The following is a 22,389-nucleotide window of genomic DNA, read 5'->3' as shown; positions in this document are numbered from 1 at the left end:
TCGCACGAGGACGCTTATCCTTGGATTCAGGGCCCATCCTAACCCACGACGATCTCACCTCAAGACCCCTAATTACATCGGCGAAGACCCTCTTTCCGAACAGGGCCGCGTTCGCAGGGACCCGGGGGTTAGGACTTGGACGTATTTTTAGGGCCACATTCAAGCCACTTGCTACGGTGACAAGGAAGGTCCCAGGGGAAGGGCTGAGGAGGAGAAAGTGTAGACAGTCCCGCAGGAGCAGAGAGCCACCCACAGAAGTTCCTGTGGGGAGCCGCAGGAGATACCTCCACTCGCTTGCTTGCTCCACTCCGCCCGCTGAATGTTTATTGAGTGCCTACTGTGTGCTGGGCTGGGCCGGGCTGGGCCTAGAGAACACAATGGATCCGGTGTAGACCTGCTCCCTCCCCTTCCATGCAGTTCTCGCACTGCTTGTGGGAGTGACAGAAAAGAAAGCAAACAGTCGGATAAAAATGAGCAAAAGTAAAAACTGTTGTAAAACAAACCAAGGAGGCAGAGAAAGGAACTACACAGCATGGGCGGGGTCAGCGGAGCCTGAAAAGCCCACACTCACACTGAAATGTACAGATGATGAACTCAGACATCCTTTTCTTTTTTAAAATTTCTTTAATATTTATTTATTTTTGAGAGACAGAGCGTGAGCGGGGGAAGGGCAGAGAGAGAGGGAGACACAGAATCGGAAGCAGGCTCCAGGCTCCGAGCTGTCAGCACAGAGCCCGACGGGGGGGCTCGAACCCACGAGCCACAAGATCATGACCTGAGCTGAAGTCGGAGGCTTAACCGTCCGAGCCACCCAGGTGCCCCTCGGACATCCTTTTCCAGGGCCAAATGGTCCTGGAACCACTGGGTATTCACACGCCAAAAAAACAATTTTTTTAAACTCAAGACGGATCATTCACTTATGGGTAAAATGCAAAGCTATAAACCTTCTAGATGATAACATAGGGGAAAATCAGGATGCCCTTGGGTTTGGCAATTTTTTAGATTTAAGACCCAAAGTACAATCCTGAAAGGAAACTATGACATGCTGGCCTTCCTTAAAACGAAAATTTTCTGCTCTGCAGAAGGCAGAGATTCTCTGCTAGAGATTCAAAAGACAAGCCACAGATTAGGAGAAAAACTTTACAAAACACCTGTCTGGTAAAGGACTGGTGTCCAAAGTATACAAACAACTCTTAAAACTCCATAAGAAAACAAACAGCCCCTCGGTCAAGAACCGAGCCAAAGATCTGAGCAGACCCCTCACCGACGAAGATACACAGATGGGAGAGAAGCAAATGACAAGATGCTCCACATCAGATGGCATCGAGATACCGCGAATTAGAAACATCCATGGGATACCACCACAAACCTATTAGAAGGGCTGAAACACAGAACACCGACAGCACCAAATGCTGGCAAGGATGCGGAGCAGTGGGAACTCTCGTTCATTCGCTGCTGGCGGGGAATACAACTGGTGCTACCACTTTAGAAGACTGGGGGTCTTCTACAAAGCGAAACATAGTCCTAGCCTATGGTCCATCCATCGTGTCCCTAAGAGTTTACCCAACTAACTTGAAAACGTGCCCGTGCGCAAAGTTGCACATGAATGTTTACAGTAGCCGTATTCAACATAGATTCGATCTAGCACGTACATCGCCAAAAACTGGAAGCAATCCAGACGTCCCTCAATGGGTAAATGGATACACTGTGGTCCCTCTGTCCATATCACCGAGTATGATTCAGCAACGACAACAAAAAGCAACGAGTTCTCAAACCACAAAAAAGACGAGGAGGAATCTTAGACGCGCACTGCAGCGTGAAAAGAAGCCAGGCTGAAAAAACTACCTACTGTATGAGCTACAAGTATAGGGATTCTGGAAAAGCCAAACTATGGGACCTAACCAGGGATTCGGGAGGAGGGAGACAGGGAGAGGTGGATGGAGCCCAGGGGGCTTTTAAGGCAGCAAAACCATTCTGTATGATGGCGTAAGTGTGGACACACGACGTGCCTTTGCCAAAACCCAGAAAGTGGGAAACAGCCAGAGTTTACCCCCGACTGTCAACTGTGGACTTCAGTTAATAACGATGCATCCATACTGGCTCATCAATGGTAACAAATGTATCGCGTGAGGGCAGGCGTAAGTGACAGGAGAAACAGTTAACGGGGAGGGGGCGTATATGGGAACCCTGTATACTTACTGTCCATGTTTTCTGTAAACCTAACAGCACCTACAAAAGTCAAGCTCACCAGTTAAGGAGGTGGGAAGGGAAGATGAGCCCGAGCCAAGCAAGTGGAAAGCGAGGGGAAGAAACGCTTGGCAGAGGTCACAGCAAGTACAAAGTCCTGAGGCGGGTATGGGCTTGGTGTGTTCCAGGACCCGCAAGGAATCCGAAAAGGAAGGGAGAAGGACGAGCTGGAGGGGGCCGGAGGGGCTGCCAGAGGCTGAGGCGGAGGGCCAGAGAATCATACTCCTTGGGGACCAAATTTGATTCCCTCAATCTTTCCCTCATTATCATACGGGGAAACTGAGGCCCAGATAAAGGCAATGAGAAAAACATACAGGTGGCTCATCTAGCCAGAACCTGCGGAGAGCTCAGGGGACATCATCAATTCCACACGTCCACACCAAGAGAAGCGTGACTCTTCCAATACCGCTGTGCGGCAAGGTACCATTACGATCCGCTTCACAGACAAGGAAGCAAGCCCAGAGAGGCAAAGCCACTTGCCCAAGGTCACACAGCCAGTGGTCAGTGGCTGAGGCTGACGCTGAACCATCACAGTGGCAGCTGCAAGAAGCATGTGCGAGGTCAATTTGGAGTCTCCAGAAGCCCAGGGAAGCGGCACTGGGGATCCCTGCCCCCTCCAGCAACGGTGCCTGGCACTGAAACACCTCTGGATCCCCATCGCCTGGCAAATAGGGCTTATGTTTGCTGAATCTACAGGCGGGTGAATCACAGTGAGGTGACGCACTTCTGAGGTTCCTTCCCGCTGGGGAGGGGCCAGGATTGTGGACCCCATGCCCGTGTGTGGTGCCAAGGCCACTCACAGGCAGTGCCCCTGGGCTGTGGTGGTCCAGCTGCTGTCAGTGACCAAGCCGTCCTGGCCCCAGAGTTTTCCAGGTCCGGAGCTGCCTGTATCCCTCGCCACCTGGCCATGAGACTGGGGCTGGCCATGAACGCCTCCCGGTCTGGAACAAAGGTTCTGGAGTCAGGAGACCAGGGCTGGCTGTCTCCCGACTGGCTCCGGGTTACACCAGGAGATGCTCTCCCGCTGGCACTCGAGTGGCTCCCCCTTTCTCCAGGTCCTGACTCACACAGCACCTCACGGGTGAGGTTCAAAATTTCACCATCCTCTCTCTCCCCCTCACACTCACTCACTTCCTATCCCCCCTCCCTGCTGTATTCCATCCCCTGAGATATGTTTCCAAAAGGCTCGTATTCCCAACATGCTTGTTCATTTTATAGCCCCCAGTGGAAGCCCCCCGAGGGCAGGGGGGTTTGCCTGCCTGTTGGCTGCTGTGCTCCCAGTGCTCACTCAGTGCCAGCGCACAGCAACAACGGAGCCAGTCCCTTGCAGCCAGGGCTGTGGTGTGGGGGACCCAGCTGGTGTATTGGAGATGCCCACCCAACAGTCCTGTTCCCTGTCCTGTGCCACCACCGCTCACTCCCGCCCAGGGTTGGGTCTGTGTTGGGGGAAGAGACTGTCGTCCCCAGCCTCTTCACTTATACAAGTCAGTAAAGGCACTAGGCCTCCCAGCCTCTGGAGAACCACCAGCCTCTCCCCGAGCCCCCCAAGCCTCAGTTTCCCTGGAGGGCTTCCTTGAGGGAGGGTGTCTCAAAGACTTAACATTTGTTGATGTCATCGTGCAAGGTTTTTTACAGAGTGATGGGCATAACAGTGGGTCGGGCTTAGTGGGTCCCCAGGAAATGAGAGGCTGAGCGTCCCCACCCATCGTGAATCCTGGGGACCCCAATCCCCCACCCATCAGGGTTCCCAGGAACCTCACGCCAAGGCCCTGGGACACAGTCTCCCCATCCATCTAGGATTCTGGGGACCCCTGAGAAGCTGTGGGCCAATCTCTCCAGCGATCAGAGGTTCTGGGAACCCCTCCGAGGCGTTGGGGACCATTCTTCCCATCCATTCAGGGAACCCGGGAGGCCCCGGGACCCAGTGTTCGACTCAGAGCGCCGGGTCCCGGATGCCGCCTCCGCTCCAGGTCTTGCCAGTCCCCGAGCAGGCGGGAGCCCACGGGGCACCCCGGGGATCCCTGGGCGTCACGCTGCTGTTGTGGAGCGCGTGTTGACGCGTCGCCGGGGAGACGGGCGGGGGCGGGCCCGGGAGGGGGGCGCGGCCTGGCGGTGCGCAAGGGGCCGGCCCGGCTGCGCAGAGCCCTGGCGGCCGCAGTGGCCACGGCCGCCGCCGCCCGCCGGCTTATATACCGCGGCTAAATTTAGGCTGCGCCCGGAGCTCGTCCCCATCCGGGACGCGTTTCCGCCGCCGCCGCCTTGGCCCGGCCCCCGTGAGCGCCGCGCCTATAAGGCTTGGGCGGGCCCGGCCGCGGGCCGCAGAGCGTCCCCGCCCGCCCGCGCCCCGACCAGCCCGGCTCCGGGCAGCCAGTCACCGGTGTCCCAAACCCGCGTCGGCCCCGGGTCCCAGCCATGGCGCTGAGCGAGCCCATCCTGCCGTCCTTCTCCACTTTCGCCAGTCCGTGCCGCGAGCGTGGCCTGCAGGAGGTGAGGGCGGCAGGGACATCGGGGGCGGCCGGGGCCGCGGGGCGGCGGGGGTGGCTGGCTCAGGGTAGTGAAACGCGGGCTGCGGGGTAGCAGAACGCAGGCGGCGGGGACCGCGGGCTCAGTGTTGTAACACGCAGGCGGCGGGACAGCGGGCTCAGGGCCGTAGAACGCAGGCGGCGGGCGGAGATCCCCGGGCCCCGTCGCGCGCTCACGCCCGCGCCCTGTCTCCCCGTCACCCGCAGCGCTGGCCGCGCGCAGAGCCCGAGGCGGGCGGCACCGACGACGACCTCAACAGCGTGCTGGACTTCATCCTGTCCATGGGGCTGGACGGCCTTGGCGCCGAGGCGGCCCCTGAGCCGCCGCCGCCGCCGCCGCCGCCGCCCCCGCCGCCTGCGTTCTACTACCCGGAGCCCAGCGCGCCGCCGCCCTACAGCGCCCCTGCGGGCGGCCTGGTGTCCGAGCTGCTGCGGCCCGAGCTGGACGTGCCGCCGGGGCCCGCGCTGCACGGCCGCTTCCTGCTGGCGCCACCCGGCCGCCTAGTGAAGGCCGAGCCCCCCGAGGCGGACGGCGGCGGCGGCTACGGCTGCGCGCCCGGCCTGACCCGCGGGCCGCGGGGCCTCAAGCGCGAGGGCGCCCCGGGCCCGGCGGCTGCGTGCATGAGAGGCCCCGGGGGCCGCCCCCCGCCGCCGCCCGACACGCCGCCGCTCAGCCCCGACGGCCCCGCGCGCCTGCCCGCGCCCGGTCCGCGCGCCCCCTTCCCGCCGCCCTTCGGCGGCCCCGGCTTCGGAGCGCCCGGGCCCGGCCTGCATTACGCGCCGCCCGCGCCCGCCGCCTTCGGTCTCTTCGACGACGCGGCCGCCGCCGCCGCCGCCGCCGCCGCTCTGGGCTTGGCGCCGCCCGCCGCCCGAGGTCTCCTCACTCCTCCCGCGTCCCCGCTGGAGCTGCTGGAAGCCAAGCCCAAGCGCGGCCGCCGCTCCTGGCCGCGCAAGCGCACCGCCACGCACACCTGCAGCTACGCGGGCTGCGGCAAGACCTACACCAAGAGCTCGCACCTCAAGGCACACTTGCGCACGCACACAGGTGGGCGACGCGCGCGGGCCGGGGTTGGTGGCGGGGGGCTCTGCGCTAGTGGCGCGCGCTGAGGAACACCCCCTCCCCCCACCCCCCGAGAGGCCGTGGCCCAGGAGATTGGGAAGGGGGTCGCAAGTTTAGGACTCCCTGGAGGCGTGGCTTAAGAGGTTGGGGAACGGGTGCGCGCTTAGGAACCTTCGGGGGACTCTGAGAATGTTGCGGGAGGGACGCACGCTTAGGACCCTCCTGGGAGCGTGGCTCGGGGCTTTGGGAAGAGGGTGCACGCGCTTAGGAATCCTAGGGGGACGATGGGTCTCAGAACGTTGGGGAAGAGGATGCCAGCCTAGGACCCCTCTGGGGGCGCGGACAGTGCGCACTTTGGGCTCCCCGGGGGCGAGAATCAGGAGGCCCGAGAGCCAGGAGTGAGTGCCTAGGATCCCTGGAGGTCCGAAACGTAGGTCCCCCGGCGGCTTCAGGGGGCTGGTTACAGGGGTAGGTTGCGCGCGCCCGAGTGGCCACTGTCGCGGGGAGGGTGTGCGTAGCGGGGCCGCAGGCGGGGCGGAGCAGTCCCTGGGAAGCAAACTGAGGCCCGCTCTCGCCCCCTCTCTGCAGGCGAGAAGCCCTATCACTGCAACTGGGACGGCTGCGGCTGGAAGTTCGCGCGCTCAGATGAACTCACGCGCCACTACCGCAAGCACACGGGCCACCGGCCCTTCCAGTGCCACCTGTGCGACCGTGCCTTCTCGCGCTCCGACCACCTGGCGCTGCACATGAAGCGGCACATGTAGCCTGGACGCCCCTCCGCCTCCCCCCGCCCCCCACCGCGCGCGGCCGTGGCGGGTCCCACGCGCCGGGTGCGGCCCCCTCCCAAACTGTGACTGGTATTTATTGGGCCCAGAGGACCGGGCTGGGCACAGCGTGGCCATCGAGGGGGCTCCCCCCCCCCCCACGACGACGATGACGCCCCGGCCCCCATCAGAGACTGAAGGCCCGGTGGGAGAAGACCACGATCCTTCTTGACGAGTTTTGTTTTCAAAATGGTGCAATAATTAAGTGTCGTCTTCCCCGCCACCGGGTCTACACTAGAGGATCGAGGCTTGATGCCTTGTGAGAAATGCCGCCTTAATTTGTACTGTCTTCGACATTTTTTTTTATAATATTGTACATAGTGACTGTGACAGATATTGTATTACTGTAAATAAGGAGACAGGTGGGCATTTTGGCTCCCTGGTTCATTTTTATAAGACTTTTGTTGTTTTTTAATTAAAAAAAAAAAGTTTTGCATCTTTGGAAAAAAATCACAGCTCTGGTCTGGCTGCTTGGAAGCTGGGGTGTAGGGTGGGACTCCGGGGAACCTGCAGCTTTGATGGAAGGCGGGCTGGCAGAGGTGGGGGGGGAGAGTGCCTCCCACCCCAGCCAGCACCCTGGGTTGTCAGCTGCAGCACCCAGCTGCCAGGAACCGTGGGGTTTTCTATAAATTTAAACACTACATTTTAAGACTGAGGGAGAGTTATTTTAAGGTTGTTCCCTGAGCCATAAATTGCCTCCTTTTCCCCAGAGCTGGGGAAAGTGCTGGTCTCACTGACGTGGCCTCCTCTGGGCTGAAAAAAGACTTACCTCTTTCTGGAAGCTTCTGAGGTTTTAGCCAAACTTCAGGAGTGTGCAAGCTAACCCATCCCCTGCCCCCCCCCCAACCTTCCTCCACCCAACACACACACCTCTTTTTTTTTAAAGGGAAAAAATGCTGAATTTCTGACCCGCTTTGCCTTTTACTACTCTCGCCTTTCAGTAGGATGTTTTAAAGGGTGAGTCCCCCATCCTGTTAGAAAAAAATGAAATCCATGTTTGAGGGCTCTGTATGGTGGGCGCTCTTTCCCAGAGGAGGAAACTGAGGCCCAGAGAGGTAGCTAGGGAGTGGTGGCATTAGGGTGCCTAACCTGGTCTGTCTGCCTCCTGAGGGTCCCCGAACTTCTCTAGAAGGGGCGAGGGGCTTTCTGCAGCAACCCATCTGGTGGGTTATGAGACCCTCCCCGGCAGGTGCCCTGGTGTGAAGGAATCGCATCAGAGCCCCTGCTTTGGTGACTGAAGGTGGCCACTGCAGAGACCCTCCTCCTAAACCCCAAACGTCTCCATCCGGGCGAGGAGGTGCCTGTCTCCAGCAGGCGGGCTCTCCCTCACCTTCCCCCTTCTCGGGGGCCCCGGGTGGGTCACCATGGCTACCAACCATTGCACAAGTTGTTTCCAGAAAGTGAAAATAGCTTGTAAGCAGCACCTATTTTAAAACACTCTCGCCCCATTGCGACAGAGGCTGGGATTTCCTCCCTCCCTCCCTCCATCCCCCCTCCCCAAGGCAGTCCTGGAAACAGCTGAGAGCGTTTGGTAATCCACAAAAAGCAGAAATGGGAGATGGCAATCTGATTCATCTTTCTCGAGTAAATAGCCGGGGCCCAGTTCCGCCGGCGATGAAGCGCGCGTGAGTGTGTGAGCCTCCTGTACCCTCTCTCTGCGGCTTTTGCAGAAACTGTTCCAGAGCGGAGCGGTGGCCCCCTCGACCTGTGGAAACGATCTTCTTTGCTCACCGCTGGTTCCGGAGGCACGGGGTGGGGGGAAGGCGCAGAACAAAGACTCACAAGAAATTTAAAATAGCTCTTTGTAGGGTCTGCAGACTTTCCTGTTGAGTTGAAGCTAGCAGGTAAAGCCATTTTTCTTGCTTGCTCAAAAACACCTCCCAGGTTTCCCCCGGAGGCCTCTGAGTCCAAAGAGACGCCAGTTGTAACGGGACTGAAGCTGTTCAGTGTCTGTTTCCTGAGCGCCTCCCACAGATAGAGCAGAGCGTTCCGCTCAGATAGGGCTGTTTCAGCCTGCGCTGATTAATACAGAAATATCCCTCATCATTTTTTTCCGGCCCTTTCTGGAGACCGGAATGTCACCTTCTATCTTCTGGAGGCGTGGTTCTCTCCCAGGGGTGACCTGGTCTAGAGATATTTTTGGTTGCCACAACCGGGGCCGGGGTGGTGGTGGGGTGCTCCTGGCATGGGCGGAGACCCGTGGTGCTGTTACCTTTTTTTTTTAAGTAGGCTTCATGCCCAGCGTGGGTCCCAGTGCAGGGCTTGCACTCACAACCCTGAGATCAAGAGCGGAGCTGAGATCAAGAGTCGGAGGCTTGGGCCGCCTGGGTGGCTCAGTCGGTTAAGCGTCCGACTTGGGCTCAGGTCATGATCTCGTGGTTCCCGAGTTCGAGCCCTGCGTCCGGCTCTGTGCTGACCGCCTGGAGCCTGCTTCGGGTTTTGTGTCTCCCTTTCTCTCTCTCTGCCCCTTCCCTGCTCATGCTCTGTCTCTCGCGCATGCTTTCAAAAATAAACATTAAAAAAAAAAAAATAAGAGTTGGATGCTTAACCGACGGAGCCACCAGGCGCCCCTGTTAAATAGCTTAGGATGATGCACCCACCACAGAGAATGATCCAGCCCCAAACATCAGCAGCGCCCGAGTGGGGGAACTGGAACCTTGGTTCCTAAAAGATCAACATTCATGGCTTTTATTAGCAAGGAGGTGGCCCCGTCCCAGGAAGCAAGCTTTGATGGCAGATGTCACCCAGAAAGTAGGGGAAAAAAAAAAATCTCACTGCAGGGCCCCGTCTCCAATGGCCGTAAGAAGACCGAGCACCTCAACACTTCTCTTTTCCATAAAAGAAGTTCTGGCATCCATTTGAGAAAATATTAAATATCAAAACAAAGAAAAAGAAAGAAAAACAATTTACCCCGCATTCTACAACCTGATTGCAATCAAAGGTGTTTAGAGGGAGGGGTTTCTGGTTAGTGGTCGAATTGCTTTCACATGGCTGCAAGGATCAGCATGTCCCCCCCCCCCCCACTTTTCTTTTTCCAAGCAAGGTTAAAACCATTTTTCCGTATTTTGTCCTCCACGATGTGTTTTTATTTTTATTACCATTTTAAATGGCTGCATACTATTCCGTTAGATGTGCCAAAAATTGCTTATGCAGACAAGCACGGAGCATATACACGTACTTGGCCATGCTTCATACGGTCTTCTGGGGAGGTGGGTAAAGGGGTTGGAAGCGATGAAGGTTGGCGGGGACTTTAGGCATCGCCAGAGTGATCTCCCAAGAGTCACTCCAGAGGTGGGGGAAGGGCACAAGAGCTGTTTTTCTGCCGGGAGTTTCCTGTGTGTCAGGGAGCCCGGGGCACCGGGGGTTGGTGACAGAATACGGTGTGAAACAGAGGAAATGGGAGCTTTCAGAGGGTAAGGTGAGTCCCTGACTCAGCACCCTGCCCCATCGGCAAAGCTGAGTTAGCACCCAGACCCAGCAGCGCCCTGGGGAGTCCCAAGGCCGGCGAGCCAGAGACGGCTCAGGGGGGCACCAGGGCCAGGTGGCTCCCACGGCCTGGTGGCTCCATGCCGAGCTGGTGGGTGCTGAGGACAGGGTTTCTCAACCATGGCTCTGTCGACCTTTGGGGGCAGGTCATTCTGTGTCGCGGTGGCTCCCTTGTATACTGTGGGGCGTTTAGCAGCGTGCCTGGCCCTGCCCACTGGACACCAGCAGCACACATCCCCTCAAGCTGTGACAACCAAAAATGTCTCCAGACATTGCCAAGTGCCCCCTGGGGGTGCAGACCCACCCCAGATTCAGAACCACTGGGATAGAGCTTCCATGGCCACCTGAGAGACTTTGCATCTGTAATTTTATGACTCTCTGAGCTCCTCCGATACGGCACGCGTTTAGATACACCCGCTGGGGGCGCCTGGGTGGCTCCGTCGGCTGAACGTCCGACCTCGGCTCAGGTCACGATCTCACCGTTGGTGGGTTCGAGCCCCGCGTCGGGCTCTGTGCCGGCAGCTCGGAGCCTGGAGCCTGGTTCGGATTCTGTGCCTCCCTCTCTCTCCGCTCCTCCCCTGCTCAGGTTCTGTCTCTCTCTGTCTCAGAAATAAAACCATTTAAACAAATAAATACATAAGCAATAAATAAATACACCCACTGAGGGGGAGAGGCGGTAACAAGACCGACCCGGTGTATGTCATCTAATCGATTGGGACGTATGCTGCTGTGCAGTGTGAGTGGGGACCTAAACCGATCCTTTTCCAAATAACTGACACAGGGTTTCTCTCCCTCGGCACCACCGACCTTTGAGGCTGGATCCTCCTCTGCTGTTGGGGGCCAGTCTGGACGCTGTAGGGTGTCGAGCGGCATCCCTGGCCTTCACCCACCAGGTGCCAGTAGTAACCCCAGCCCCTCAGTCACGACATCACCGAGCGTCCCCTGGGGAGGGGGTGCACAGAACCGCCCGCGGTGAGAACCACCGCTTGGGCAAAAGTCTTCTCCGCCACCAAAGCCCCCATGTCTGCCTCGCGGGCCTGCTTCTTGGTCTAGAAAGCGAAGATGCCCTTAGGACAGGATGGCAGGACGGAGGGTGTGGCCAGCACCGCGAGTGTCCCCCTGGTGCAATCTGGTGCGTGGATTTGAGTTCTGGGTTAACCCCCACCACCCCATCTGTCTCTGTGTCTCTGTCTCTCTTGTCTCTTTTTCTTTCCCCCCACCTCTCTCTCCCTCCCTCCCTTCCTCTCTCTCTCTCTCTCTCTCTCTCTCCCTTTTCCCCTCCTCTCTCTCTGTCTCTCCCATTCATTCCCTCAGCAGATGCACCCAATGAGCTAAGTCTTAGGGAAGCAACAGTGACTCAGAAGTGACTCAGCCTCGAGCCATCACCCAGAGCCGATGTCAACAAGTTTGTTGAATGATTAACCCAGTGCGAACTTGAACTGAGCGCAAGGGCTGGGGCAGGTGCTTCCAAATCCCAGGCACTTTCCACCAGTTCTCTCTTTCAGCCCTCCCACCGAGAGGGGGAGGGGCCAGGATCGCCACCCCAGTTTTCCAGATGCAGAAAGCGGGGCTCACAGCGGGAAGGCTAGCCGGGGTCCCTTGCAGGTGTAGGTAGTGAAGCCGGGGCTCGAACCCTGGTCAGCCTGACGTCACAGCTCCTACCCGTGCCTGGAAAAGTCTACATGCTGAAAAACATATCAAGCTCCCAGTGTCTTCCTCCACACGTACGATCGTGGTTCCTGGAGGCCCCAGTGAGCCCCTTCGAGACTTCCATCCGAACATCGTGGAAAGCTTATTTTCCAGGAAAGTCTCAGACGGGGAGAAACAGAGTCAGGAAACAAGTATTTGGAGGCGCATGGAGTCCCCTGAGATGCTACAAGATGCAACAAAAGGAGGCCTGGGGCGGGGAGCAGTCCCCCAAAAAGCTAAACAGAGCAATCACGTGACCCAGCCATTCCGCTCCTTGCCGTAGACCCCGAAGAATAAAAAGAGAGACTCAAACAGGTACTTGTACACCCGTGTTCACAGCCACAGGACTCAGCCACCAAAGGGTGGAAACAACCCGCATGTCCATCAACAGCTGAACGGATGAACCCAGGTGGTCCATCTATGATTCAGCCACAAGAGGGAACGAAGCTCGGACACACGCTACGAGGTGGGTGAACCTTGAAGCCATCATGCCGAGTGAAAGACGCCAGACTCCAAAGATCACACACGGTACGATTCCACTCATACGAGGCCCTTCGAGTGGGTAAATCCATACAGATAGAAAGTAGATGGTGGCTGCTGGGGAGTTAGTCAGTGTTTAATGGGGACAGAGTTTCCATCTGACATGATGGACAAGTTTTGGACACAGTGGAGATGGTTGTATAACAGTAAATGCAAGTAATAGCATTGAATCGTATACTTAAAAGTGATTAAAATGGTAAACTTTTTTTATTATATATGTCTTACCACGAGTTAAAAAAAAAAAAAAGGCTTGAAAGTCTCCATAGACAGGAGGCAAGGGGTGGGATTTCTATGAGACAGATCCTGTGATGAGTGTCTTCCAGGAGTTTGTACCCATTGTACAGGCGGGAGAATGGAGGTGTGGGGAGGCGAGGCCGCTGTCCACGTGAAGGAGCTGAGCCTTGAACTTGGGGCTGCCCGGAATGGAAGTTTTTCCCCACTGGGATGCCTCTGCAGTGGGCAGTCACTGAGTGTCTCCAGGCCTCCGTTTCCCCATCTGAAAACAAGGCCATTGGACCAGTGGCTCCTCTACACGGGCCTCATACTGGGGACAATTTAGTCTCCCCCGTAAAATCAGACGGTGTCCTCCAGTAGTTTCTTGTCGTTCTAGAATAAACCCAAAGGCTTCATTGTGGTCTGAGGGCCCCCCCCCCCATCTTATCCCACTCCTGCATGCTCACTCAGCCACACTGACCTCCTTACTGTCAGCCAAACACGCTCCCCTCTGGTCCTGCCTCAGGACCTTTGCATTTGCTGCCCCCTGAGCCTAGAATGCTGATTCGCACATTCTTCCCGTAGCCACCGGTAGCAACAAAGCCAAGCTGTACTGGGGTCGCCTCTGCAGCCTTGAAGCCAGAAACCAGATCCTCGGGTGAGAACAGGAGGCCACCGGACAAAGGGTTGGGGCCCTGGGCGGCCCTCCGTAGGCAGGGGGGTGGAAGAAGCTGGCTCTGGAGGCTCAATCCCCAGCACCTTTGCTTCCTGCTCTGTGCCTGCCAGCAAGTGGCCCTCTCACTGACCCCCAGCACATCCTTTCTGCCGTAGACCTGTAAGCCTCTCAGAGCATCATCTCGTCCTCGCAGAAGAGGAAACGGAGGCCCAGAGGTGTCTCCCAGAGTCATACACTGATCCTAGGACCCTCCACTCTGAAACTCAGGGTTTTCCCTTAGCTGTGTGGGCCTGGAAGGCCAGGTTCACTCCCATTTCGTGAGGGAGACAGAGGAAGGAGGCGAGTCTCAATGCTCCCTACTTCACCGAGTTCAATTCTTTTTTTGGAGGAGAGGGAGGTTGGGGCAGGGTATATTTGTGGCCATTTGTGGCTCTGGGAATAAACAGGTATGCCCTTCAGCCCTGCCTCAGGGCCTTTGCACTTGGCGATCCTCTCAACTGGAGATTCTTTTCCTCTTCTTCTTCCCATGGCCGGCAACTATTTGTCCTTCAGACAGCTGACCATCCAGCTGACCTCACCCACCCCCTGGGACAGAGGGAGGACTCAATGCCCTCATCCTGCTGAATACGTATTTAGTGACTTCTTTCAAATGATTTGGCTCCTCTGGGCCTGACCACACATTAGCAAGTTACCCAACCATGTGGAACTGGGAAGGAGATGAACTTTTTTTTTTTTAATGTTTTATTCATTTTTAAAAGAGAGAGGCAGAGTACAAGTGGGGGACGGGCAGAGAGGGAGGGAGACACAGAATCCGAAACAGGTTCCAGGCTCTGAGCTGTCAGCACAGAGCCTGACATGGGGCTCGAACCTGTGAACCACAAGATCATGACCTGAGCTGAAGTCGGACACTTAACCGACTGAGCCACCTAGGCTCCCCGCAGATGAACTTCATGATGTGCCTCTCTGCATGAGGAGGTGCAGAGAGGGGAGCCACCTGCCCCAGATCACACAGCAAGAAAAAGGCAAGAGTCCCACAGCGTTCCACCTCCCAAATCCTTACCCAGACTCCCCAGGGCTGAGACCAAGTGCCCACCCTGTCCCGGAGGTCTTGGCAGACCTGCCCTTCTGGAACGGCATGACCGATGCCCTCAGTCTCATGGGACACCCACGTGTCCTGCCTCCAATGTTGGCGCTCACGGACTGGCCCACCTGGGAGGGAGAGGGGTGAGGGAGTTGGCCGCACATGGGGGGCTTCTGGGAAGGAGGAGGTGGCTCTGACTAGGACGCTCGGGAAGAGGCAGGGATGAGCCAAGGCTGCAGGACTGAAGGGCAGTGGGGAGCCACAGAGGGATTAAGGCAGGCAGTGACCATCAGCTCTATGCCCTGCCCGTGTCTATGACACGATCCACGGCTGGAAGAGTCCTCATACCTTTCTTTGCCCTTCTCTTGGTTCCCTGAGCATTTTCACCCCAGATTCCTGGGTGGGTGTGGGGGGGTGGGTCCCTGGTCCCTGGCTGGTTCTGACTGGGGGCTCTTGGGGGGCAGAAGCCAAATTGAGGCTGGCACCAACTCAGGGAGCCACGCCCCCCCCCCCATTGTAGCCCCTCTAGACCAAGGAGGATGGGACAGGGGTCTTGCCAAGACCCTGCCCCCAGCCTGCGCCCTTTCTCCAGCTCTGTCAACCCCCACCACCCCACCGTCTTCCCCCACATCCCTCATTTTCTTCATTTTGTCATTGTGGTAAAATACACGTGACATAAACCTAACCACCTAAACCATTTTTAAGTGTCCAACTCAGGGGCCTTAAGCGCACTCACACCCCTGTCCCCACCGCCCACCTCCAGAGCTCTGCCATCATCCCGAACTGAAACTCTGTCCCCATCAGGCACCAACTCCTCACTCCCCTCCCCCAGCCCCGGCCCCCACCCCCCACCACCTGCTTTCTGCCTCCGCTACCGGGACTCCTCTGGGGACCTCACATTAGTGGCCTCACACAGTGTCTGTTCCGTTGCGTGTGTGGCTTAGCTCACTCAGCATAACGTCATCAGGGTGCATCCACGTCGCAGCCTGGGGCAGAAGGCCCCTCCTTTTTCAAGGCCACGTAATACTCCACTGTGCGGATCGGCCAGTTTGCTCGCCTGCTCCCCCACCGCCGGGCCCTCGGGTGACTCCCACTTTCTGGCGATGGTGAACAACACCGCTGTGCACACACGTGTGCACAGGACCCTACTTCAACCGTTTGGGAGATCTCCCCAGGAGCGGAGCTGCTGACTCCCCCGTTTTCGCTTTCGAGGCTGTGTTCGCCGCCGCTCAGAGGTGCTCTCTCTTTGCTGAGCAGGGGATCCAGGTGCCGCCAGCCAGCCCCCCGGCGGGCCCGGGTCTCCGTTCCCCACCTCGTGCTCTTCACCAGGACCCAGCTCCCGTGGGCCACGTTCTGGGCCTCTCTGCTTCCTCCTCTGTGAACCACCACGGGGGCGGGCGCTGCCGGTGGCCCAGTTTCGGGGCCACCCCAAAATCAGGTTTTCGCAGCAGCCCAGGCTGTGCAGAGCTTGCACCCCCAGGAGCTGGACAGGCCTGCGGTCGAGGTGCCACTCACACCCGGCACGCCCGCCTGCCCACCCTGATCCGCCTGCAGGCTGCGGTGTGCAGGCAGCTTCCCACCCTGCCAGGGCCCCAGGCGTCCCAGGACGGCCTCCTCCGGAGGCCCCATCAGACCCGGAGACCCTCCGCTGGGCCAGGGCCTGAGCTGGGCCAGGACTCAGAAACCCAGGCCCTCATGCGGGCCAGCGGCATCCGCGCTCACTCGGAGGCAGGGGAGGCCACTCAGAGGGCCAGGCCAGCCAGGCCTCCCAGGCCCCTCGGCCCTCAGGAGCCACAAAAACGAATGCCAGGGGAGCCGGGCAAGCCACCGAGCTCCAACAGCACGCTGCCTGCTAGGACTCGACTCTGTTTTCATCCATACCAGCATGAACAGAACATGCTATTGACAAGCCTTTCCCCCTCCCTCCTCCCCCCACCAGCTTTCTAAAAAATTATTTTCAAGCACAGAGAATCTATAAACCAACTGGATATCACACACTCGTCTCGAACACTCCTCCACCCAAGAGGAGCGGAATCGTTTTTATCCCCGGGATAGGCCACAAAACCAACCTCAGTAGACTGGCGAGGATGGAGATGATACAAAGTATGTTTTCTGACCACAACGCAATGAAATTAGAAATCCAAAACAGAGAGAAATCTGGCAGACTCAGAAATACGTGGAAAATAAATACAATAATGCAGGAGAACCTGTCTGGAGCCTTCGGGAGGGCATCCCGGCAGCGAGGGATTTGTCCAAGGTGGGGGGGGGGGGGCCCGAGTTCCAGAGCTGGATTTCCAGAGCGGCGGGGGGCAGATCCGGGTCCTGCACAAGGGGCCTGGGTATACCTGAGACTCACCTCATCTGCAGATCTGGGGAGCCTGTGAGGTCTCTGGGTGTCCCTGGGGACTTTCCATAGTTCCTGGCGGGGGTGGGGGGGGATAGCCTCCAGAGTGGGAGCCTGCCCCGACTCACACAGGTGACCCCCCAGCCCCCAAGAATGGATCCTCAGGGCTCCAAGGCTGGCAGTGGGGACCTCACTGGGGGTCGGCTTCTGAGAGCCTGCCCCAGCCATCCGGTCACACTGCTTCCTTGCTTGTTTAGAATATGTTAGAAACTTCTTCACTGGGCATTCCGGGCCCTTCACAGGCAGCCACATCTCCCTCCTCTGAGCCTCTACGCCTCCCATGCACCCCCTACCTCACAAGCCTAATCTCCAAGGTCCCCCTGACCCTACCCCGACTCACCCTCACTCCTTCCTCCCCAAGTCCACGTCTTTGCATAGGCTGTTCCTCATGTGGAAAAGCCCTTCCCGTGTGTCCATGCGGCAAACCCAGTCCACCCTTCAAGGCCCAACTCAAGTGTCACCTCCACCGGGAAGCCTGCCCCGACTCCCCCAGCAGGAGCCCTGCCCACTGTCACGCAGACTGACCTAACCAGGGCTGGTGGGGGTGGGGGTGGTTGGGATGGGTATCCGGCTCCCCCATTCGACTGGGTCCGAGCAGCCAGGGGTGAGGGGTGTGCATGAGGAGGGGGCCTGGTTGCACAAGGGTCAGCACCACGAACTGGGGTAGCGATTCTGCTTCCTGCTGCTCATAAGGAGTAAAACCCCAGCTCCAGGGTTTCCTGAGATGACAGGGTTTCTTATTGACCCCAAGAGAGGTCAAGATGGTAGGTAGTGTTCAGGGTGCAGTGTAGACGTGACTTGAAGTCTGTGGCCCAGATTGACCCCAGTTCTGGCGCTCTCCTCCTGGCCAAAGCCCCGGGCAACCGCCCGGTCCCGTCTGAGCCAAATGTCCCCCTGGGCTGGTCAGAAAAGTGAATCAGAGAATCGTTTCATGCCACACGGTGGGAGCTCAGCCCGTACTGTCCCCTCCTCTGTGTCCCCAAGCATAGACGGAATCCCTTCTGGAGGACCCCAGGCAGGGCCCAGAAGTTGGCAGGTATACAGCACCCCAGGGACTTTGGCTCGGCCGCCTGCAGGCCACGCTTTGAGACACGCGGCTCTAAATTGTCACAGTCATTCAGGAAATAGTTCTGCACCCGCGAAATGCCAGATGCTGTTCTAGACGCTGCCGTCCTGCCTTCTCCAGCACATCCTGACTGCTCTCTGCCTCAGTCACCCCCGATTTCAACCTTGACCCTAAGTTGGCCTTGTGGGGACTGTCCCAGGTCTAAAAGACTCCTCAGCCAAACCCCACGTCTGCGGCCTCGGGGTTCTATGATGTTCCAGCGCAAGGAGGAATCCGGCCAGCCCCATCTCTCCCTTGGCTTTCAAACATGCCCAGTGGCTCCAATCCCGACTCTCCAGGGCAGAATTCTCCACATTCCCGGTGTGTTTCCGTTGAACCCCAAACCTCAAACACATCCTGATGTCTCATTTCCTCAGCACGGCCGGGGTGACTTAGGCTAGCTTGCCGGGGGCTCGTGGGTTCGTTTTGAGTCATACAGAGGTTTGTCGAAGGAAAGGTTTCTTATCTCAGAAGCTGTTACATCAAGCACAGCCGGTTCCCACCAACCCTCTGCCCGTGTGTGTGCAGGTCCCTGCAGGAGCCCTCAGGCCAGCTTTTCCCTGCCTGCCGGGGTCTGGGCTTTGGGTGACTTGGAGGGGCAAGCCCTTGGCGACAAAGCAGGGGCTGGGGGCGTTGGGCAGGTCTGAACTGGGCTCTTGGGTTCACCACTGTCACCCTGTGGCTCCTGGCCTTCGTCTCCTCCGCTGCAAAAAGGGGGGGGGGGCTCAGCAGGTGCCTTGGCAGGGCTCCCTCCGATGGACCCGACCTGCCCTATGAGAGGTACACAGTAGGTGCTCCATGAAGGAAGAGAGAGATGGTGGAACTTCAAAGGAGCAAGCCCACTCATTGTGTTTAATTCGGGGTCTCTGCGACGTGGGACTAGGGGTGGGGGGCACTGCCACATTTGGGGACAATCCCAATGTCCAAGGCTACTGTCCACTCTGAGCGACTTCTGCACGGGAAGAGTCTGAGATGCCCAGTGGAAGCACCCAGAGAGAGTGTCCATGCGGGTGACCTTGCACTAGTCCTTTCTTGAGTATGAGTGGGTCACTCATGGGTGCCTTTTTAAGTGTGGGGGGAGGGGGCTCCTGAAAGACTTTTGCCTGGAGGCAAAGTTTTGGCAATTTTAAAAAAAAATTTTTAACGTTTTTATTTCTGACGTGGGGGGCAGAGAGAGAGGGAGACACAGAATCCGAAGCAGGCTCCAGGCTCTGAGCTGTCAGCACAGAGCCCGACGCGGGGCTCGAGCCCATGAACCGTGAGATCCTGACCTGAGCGGAAGTCGGAGGCTTAACCAACTGAGCCACTCAGATGCCCCGGCAGTTGTTTTCTTATTATTGTTGCTGTTGTTGTCTTGCTGGTTCAAGAAACAATCAGGATATTCACCGCAGCATTATCCATAGTGGCCAAAAAGTAGGAAGAACTCAAGCGCCCATCAAAGTATAAGTAAATATGCAAAATAATCCATCCACGCGAGGCAATAATATTCAGCCATTAAAAAAAAGGAACGAAGCACCAGCTCACACTACAAGGGGGATGAACCTTGAAAACATCGTGCCGAGTGAAAGCAGCCAGACCCAAATCCACACGGTATGTGATCCCATTAACATGAAACATCCAGAACAGGCAGATCCATAGAGACAGAGAACAGACTGGTGGTTCTCAGGGGCAAGGGGAGGGGTATGGGGAGCGGGGGTGTCCCTTGGGGTGATGGGAATGTTCTGGACCTACAGGTGATGGTTGCACAACACTGCGAATGCACCGAGTGCCCCTCAATTGCCCCTTAATTAAGTGGTTAATTGCATGCTATGTATATTTTACCTCAATAGAAACAAAATTATTTTCTGAAAGAAGAAAATGGGAATAGAGGCTTCCGTTATAAAATGCTGTCCTTCTTCACAAAATTCTTTTGTGAGTGTAACATAAAATTTGGTCTTTTTTTAGTGTCTCTTCTCTTGACGGATGGATGGAAAACAAGACAGGATACACACACACACACTTACGCACGCGCACACGCGTGCACTAGAATATTACTCCGCCTTAAAAAAGAAGATTCTGACGCGTGTTACAACACGGATGAACCTTGAGGACACTGTGCTGAGAGAACTGAGCCAGACGCGAAAGACAAATACTGCACGACCCTACGTAGTATTTGTCTTTTGCTATTTGGGGGAGGGATGGGAAATTTGTGTTTAACGGGGACAGACTTTCAGTGTCACAAGATGAAGAATCCTGGAGACTGGATGGTGACGATGGACACCGACTGGACTGAGAAATGGTTAAGACGGTAAGTTTTACAGCTGTGTGTTTTATCGTGATGTGATAAATAAACATAGCATTTGGGAAATCAGACATAACAGCAGAGGACTGACCCGCAGCCTCTCGGAACAGTCACTCCTTTTTTAACAACGGAAAACAGATACACAGAAAGGGGTGAGTTCAAACCCCCTTTTCATTTCACGAGGTAATGCTACCTAGAGCTCCACTAACACGTATAACTGGATACTTGAGTGACTTTCAGAAAAAACAACGGATTTCCCATTTTAGGGTTTAAAAACAAATCCCGTTCAGGGGCGCCTGGGTGGCTCGGTTGGTTCAATAACGGACTCTGGATTTTGGCTCAGGTCATGATCTCACGGTTTGTGAGATGGAGCCCCGCGTCGGGCTCTGAGCTGACGGCACAGAGCCTGCTTGGGATTGACTCTCTCCATCTCGCTCTGCCTCTCTCTCCCCCACCCCTGCGCGTACGTGCTCTCTCTCAAAATAAACTTTTTTTTAAAAAAGCAAAAAAAATTCTTTTCAGCCCATGCGTTTGTCAGCCTTAAGTCAAGATGGGAAAGAGAGCCCCTAATGTAGAGAGTGGGGGAATCAAAATGATGGTATGACCTTGACGTTATCATTAGATTCAGAGGGAGCCATTCTTATTTCACATAATTTCCTTTTGAGCACGTTGACTCTAAGATTTGTGGGGAAACAGGGAGGGGGACCTCTGGTTTCATAGTGCGGCAAACAATGTAGCATTTAATTTTTATTCTTCCAAGTAATGCCGCCTGCACCCCAGAGAAAGATAGAAATCAAATTACAGAGAAGTCAGAAAGTGTTCCACCCCAATTAAAAAAAAAAAAAATCAGCTGGAGCTCCATGAGGGCAGAGAAAATGTCTGGCTCACCACTGCCTCCCCAGTACCCAGCTCAGGCCCTAGATCTGGTGTGGCAAACTATGGCCCGAGGGCCAAATGTGGCCCCCCAAATGGTTTTGTAAAATAAAGTTTTATTGGCACACAGCCACATGCTGTCTGTTCTCAGGCTGCTTTTGTGCTATAATGGCCGACTTGAGTAATTGCAAGAGAAACCATACGGCCCCAAAAGCCAAACCCGGTCCCTGACAGAAAGCCTACCGGCCCCTGGTCCAGAACAACGTGAGTGAAAGTAAGTCTGTGGAATTAAATCTGATTCAAAGTACAGTTGGCTGCTGGCAGCATTTCCTGTTTCTGGAAATACAACCGTAGTTGAGGGCATCTGGTTTCTACAGAAATACAGCAGGTCGACCTGGGATGGTTCTCAGGCTCCCGAGAGAAAGTTACAAATGACAAACGGTAAGGGTGCCCCGGGCCCCAGGGCTTAGACCAGACTCTCAGGTGACGGAGGCAGGCGACTCAGTGAGAATGGCCCCTGCGTCACTGGACTGACTACAGGCGGGAAGAATTTTCTGGATCGAGTTACACAGCTGCCACAGGCCCTCCACGAAGGCCAGGTGAGGAGTCTCACGGCCTGACTTTCGCTCTTACAGATGCCTTGCCAAAGCCTCCCATCTGTCTGGGGGTCCCCGCGTCCCCCCCAAGAAGGTCCACGGCAGCACGGGGGACCCAGAGTCTGTCACCGGCTGGTGACCGCTGGAACAATTCCTGCTTGTTCGCTCACCCACGCTTCCCGAGAAAAGGTTTCGTTCAGAGAATACATGTGGGCACCGCCCCAAGGACTGGGATGTAGAGTCAGCAAGACAATTTAAGCAAAAACAGGGTTTGAAGCGGACGGTTGGATGTGAGAGGCGGCAAAAGACAGAGAAAAAGAGTTGCTAGAAATACGGCCAATGGCCTGAAGACAAAGTATCAGAAAAATGCCCCCCCGCAGGGCTTCCTTCCAAGCTGGGGCACGGGCCTGGGGGACAGGGACATGTCTGCGAGGGGTAGGATGTGCTCTAGGCGTGAAAGGAGCCTCCGCAGCTGAAAATCAATTTCTAGTCATTTCCTCTGTTAAATGAACCATCTTCCTTGGCCCAGTCAATGCTTGAGAGAAAAAGCGCAAATGAGAAGCTCAAACAAATCAAGAAGGTGGCACGGAAGATGGAAAATGGGAGAATCTGCCCCCCCCCCCCGCCCCCCGCTGCAGTTGGCCAGACGCACTCCTTCCTGGGAGGGCCAGGCAGGCGCAGGTGACAAGGTGGCTGGGGTAAGCCATGAGGGTCAGAGGACTTGTAGGAAGGAGAGTGCGATGGCTCTGTGGCCTCAAGCGTATGTCCAGAGAGAATCAGCCCTGTGGAAGG

At 56.6% G+C, this 22,389-nt stretch overlaps 1 protein-coding gene across 1 annotated transcript; it reads left to right on the top strand.

The window, feature by feature from the left end:
• The first annotated feature begins 4,542 nt into the window (after positions 1-4,542).
• Positions 4,543-7,103, top strand: KLF2 (KLF transcription factor 2). The gene is made up of 3 exons (XM_027038218.2): positions 4,543-4,734; positions 4,977-5,814; positions 6,418-7,103. The coding sequence occupies exons 1-3, from the start codon at positions 4,660-4,662 to the stop codon at positions 6,591-6,593; spliced, it is 1,089 nt and encodes a 362-aa protein (XP_026894019.1). The 5' UTR covers positions 4,543-4,659; the 3' UTR covers positions 6,594-7,103.
• Positions 7,104-22,389: the final 15,286 nt, after the last annotated feature.

This window comes from Acinonyx jubatus, chromosome A2 (assembly GCF_027475565.1).
Source record: "Acinonyx jubatus isolate Ajub_Pintada_27869175 chromosome A2, VMU_Ajub_asm_v1.0, whole genome shotgun sequence".
NCBI lineage: Eukaryota > Metazoa > Chordata > Mammalia > Carnivora > Felidae > Acinonyx > Acinonyx jubatus.
The sequence above is the reverse complement of the archived record's forward strand: the minus strand, read 5'-3'. Positions and strand labels throughout refer to the sequence as shown.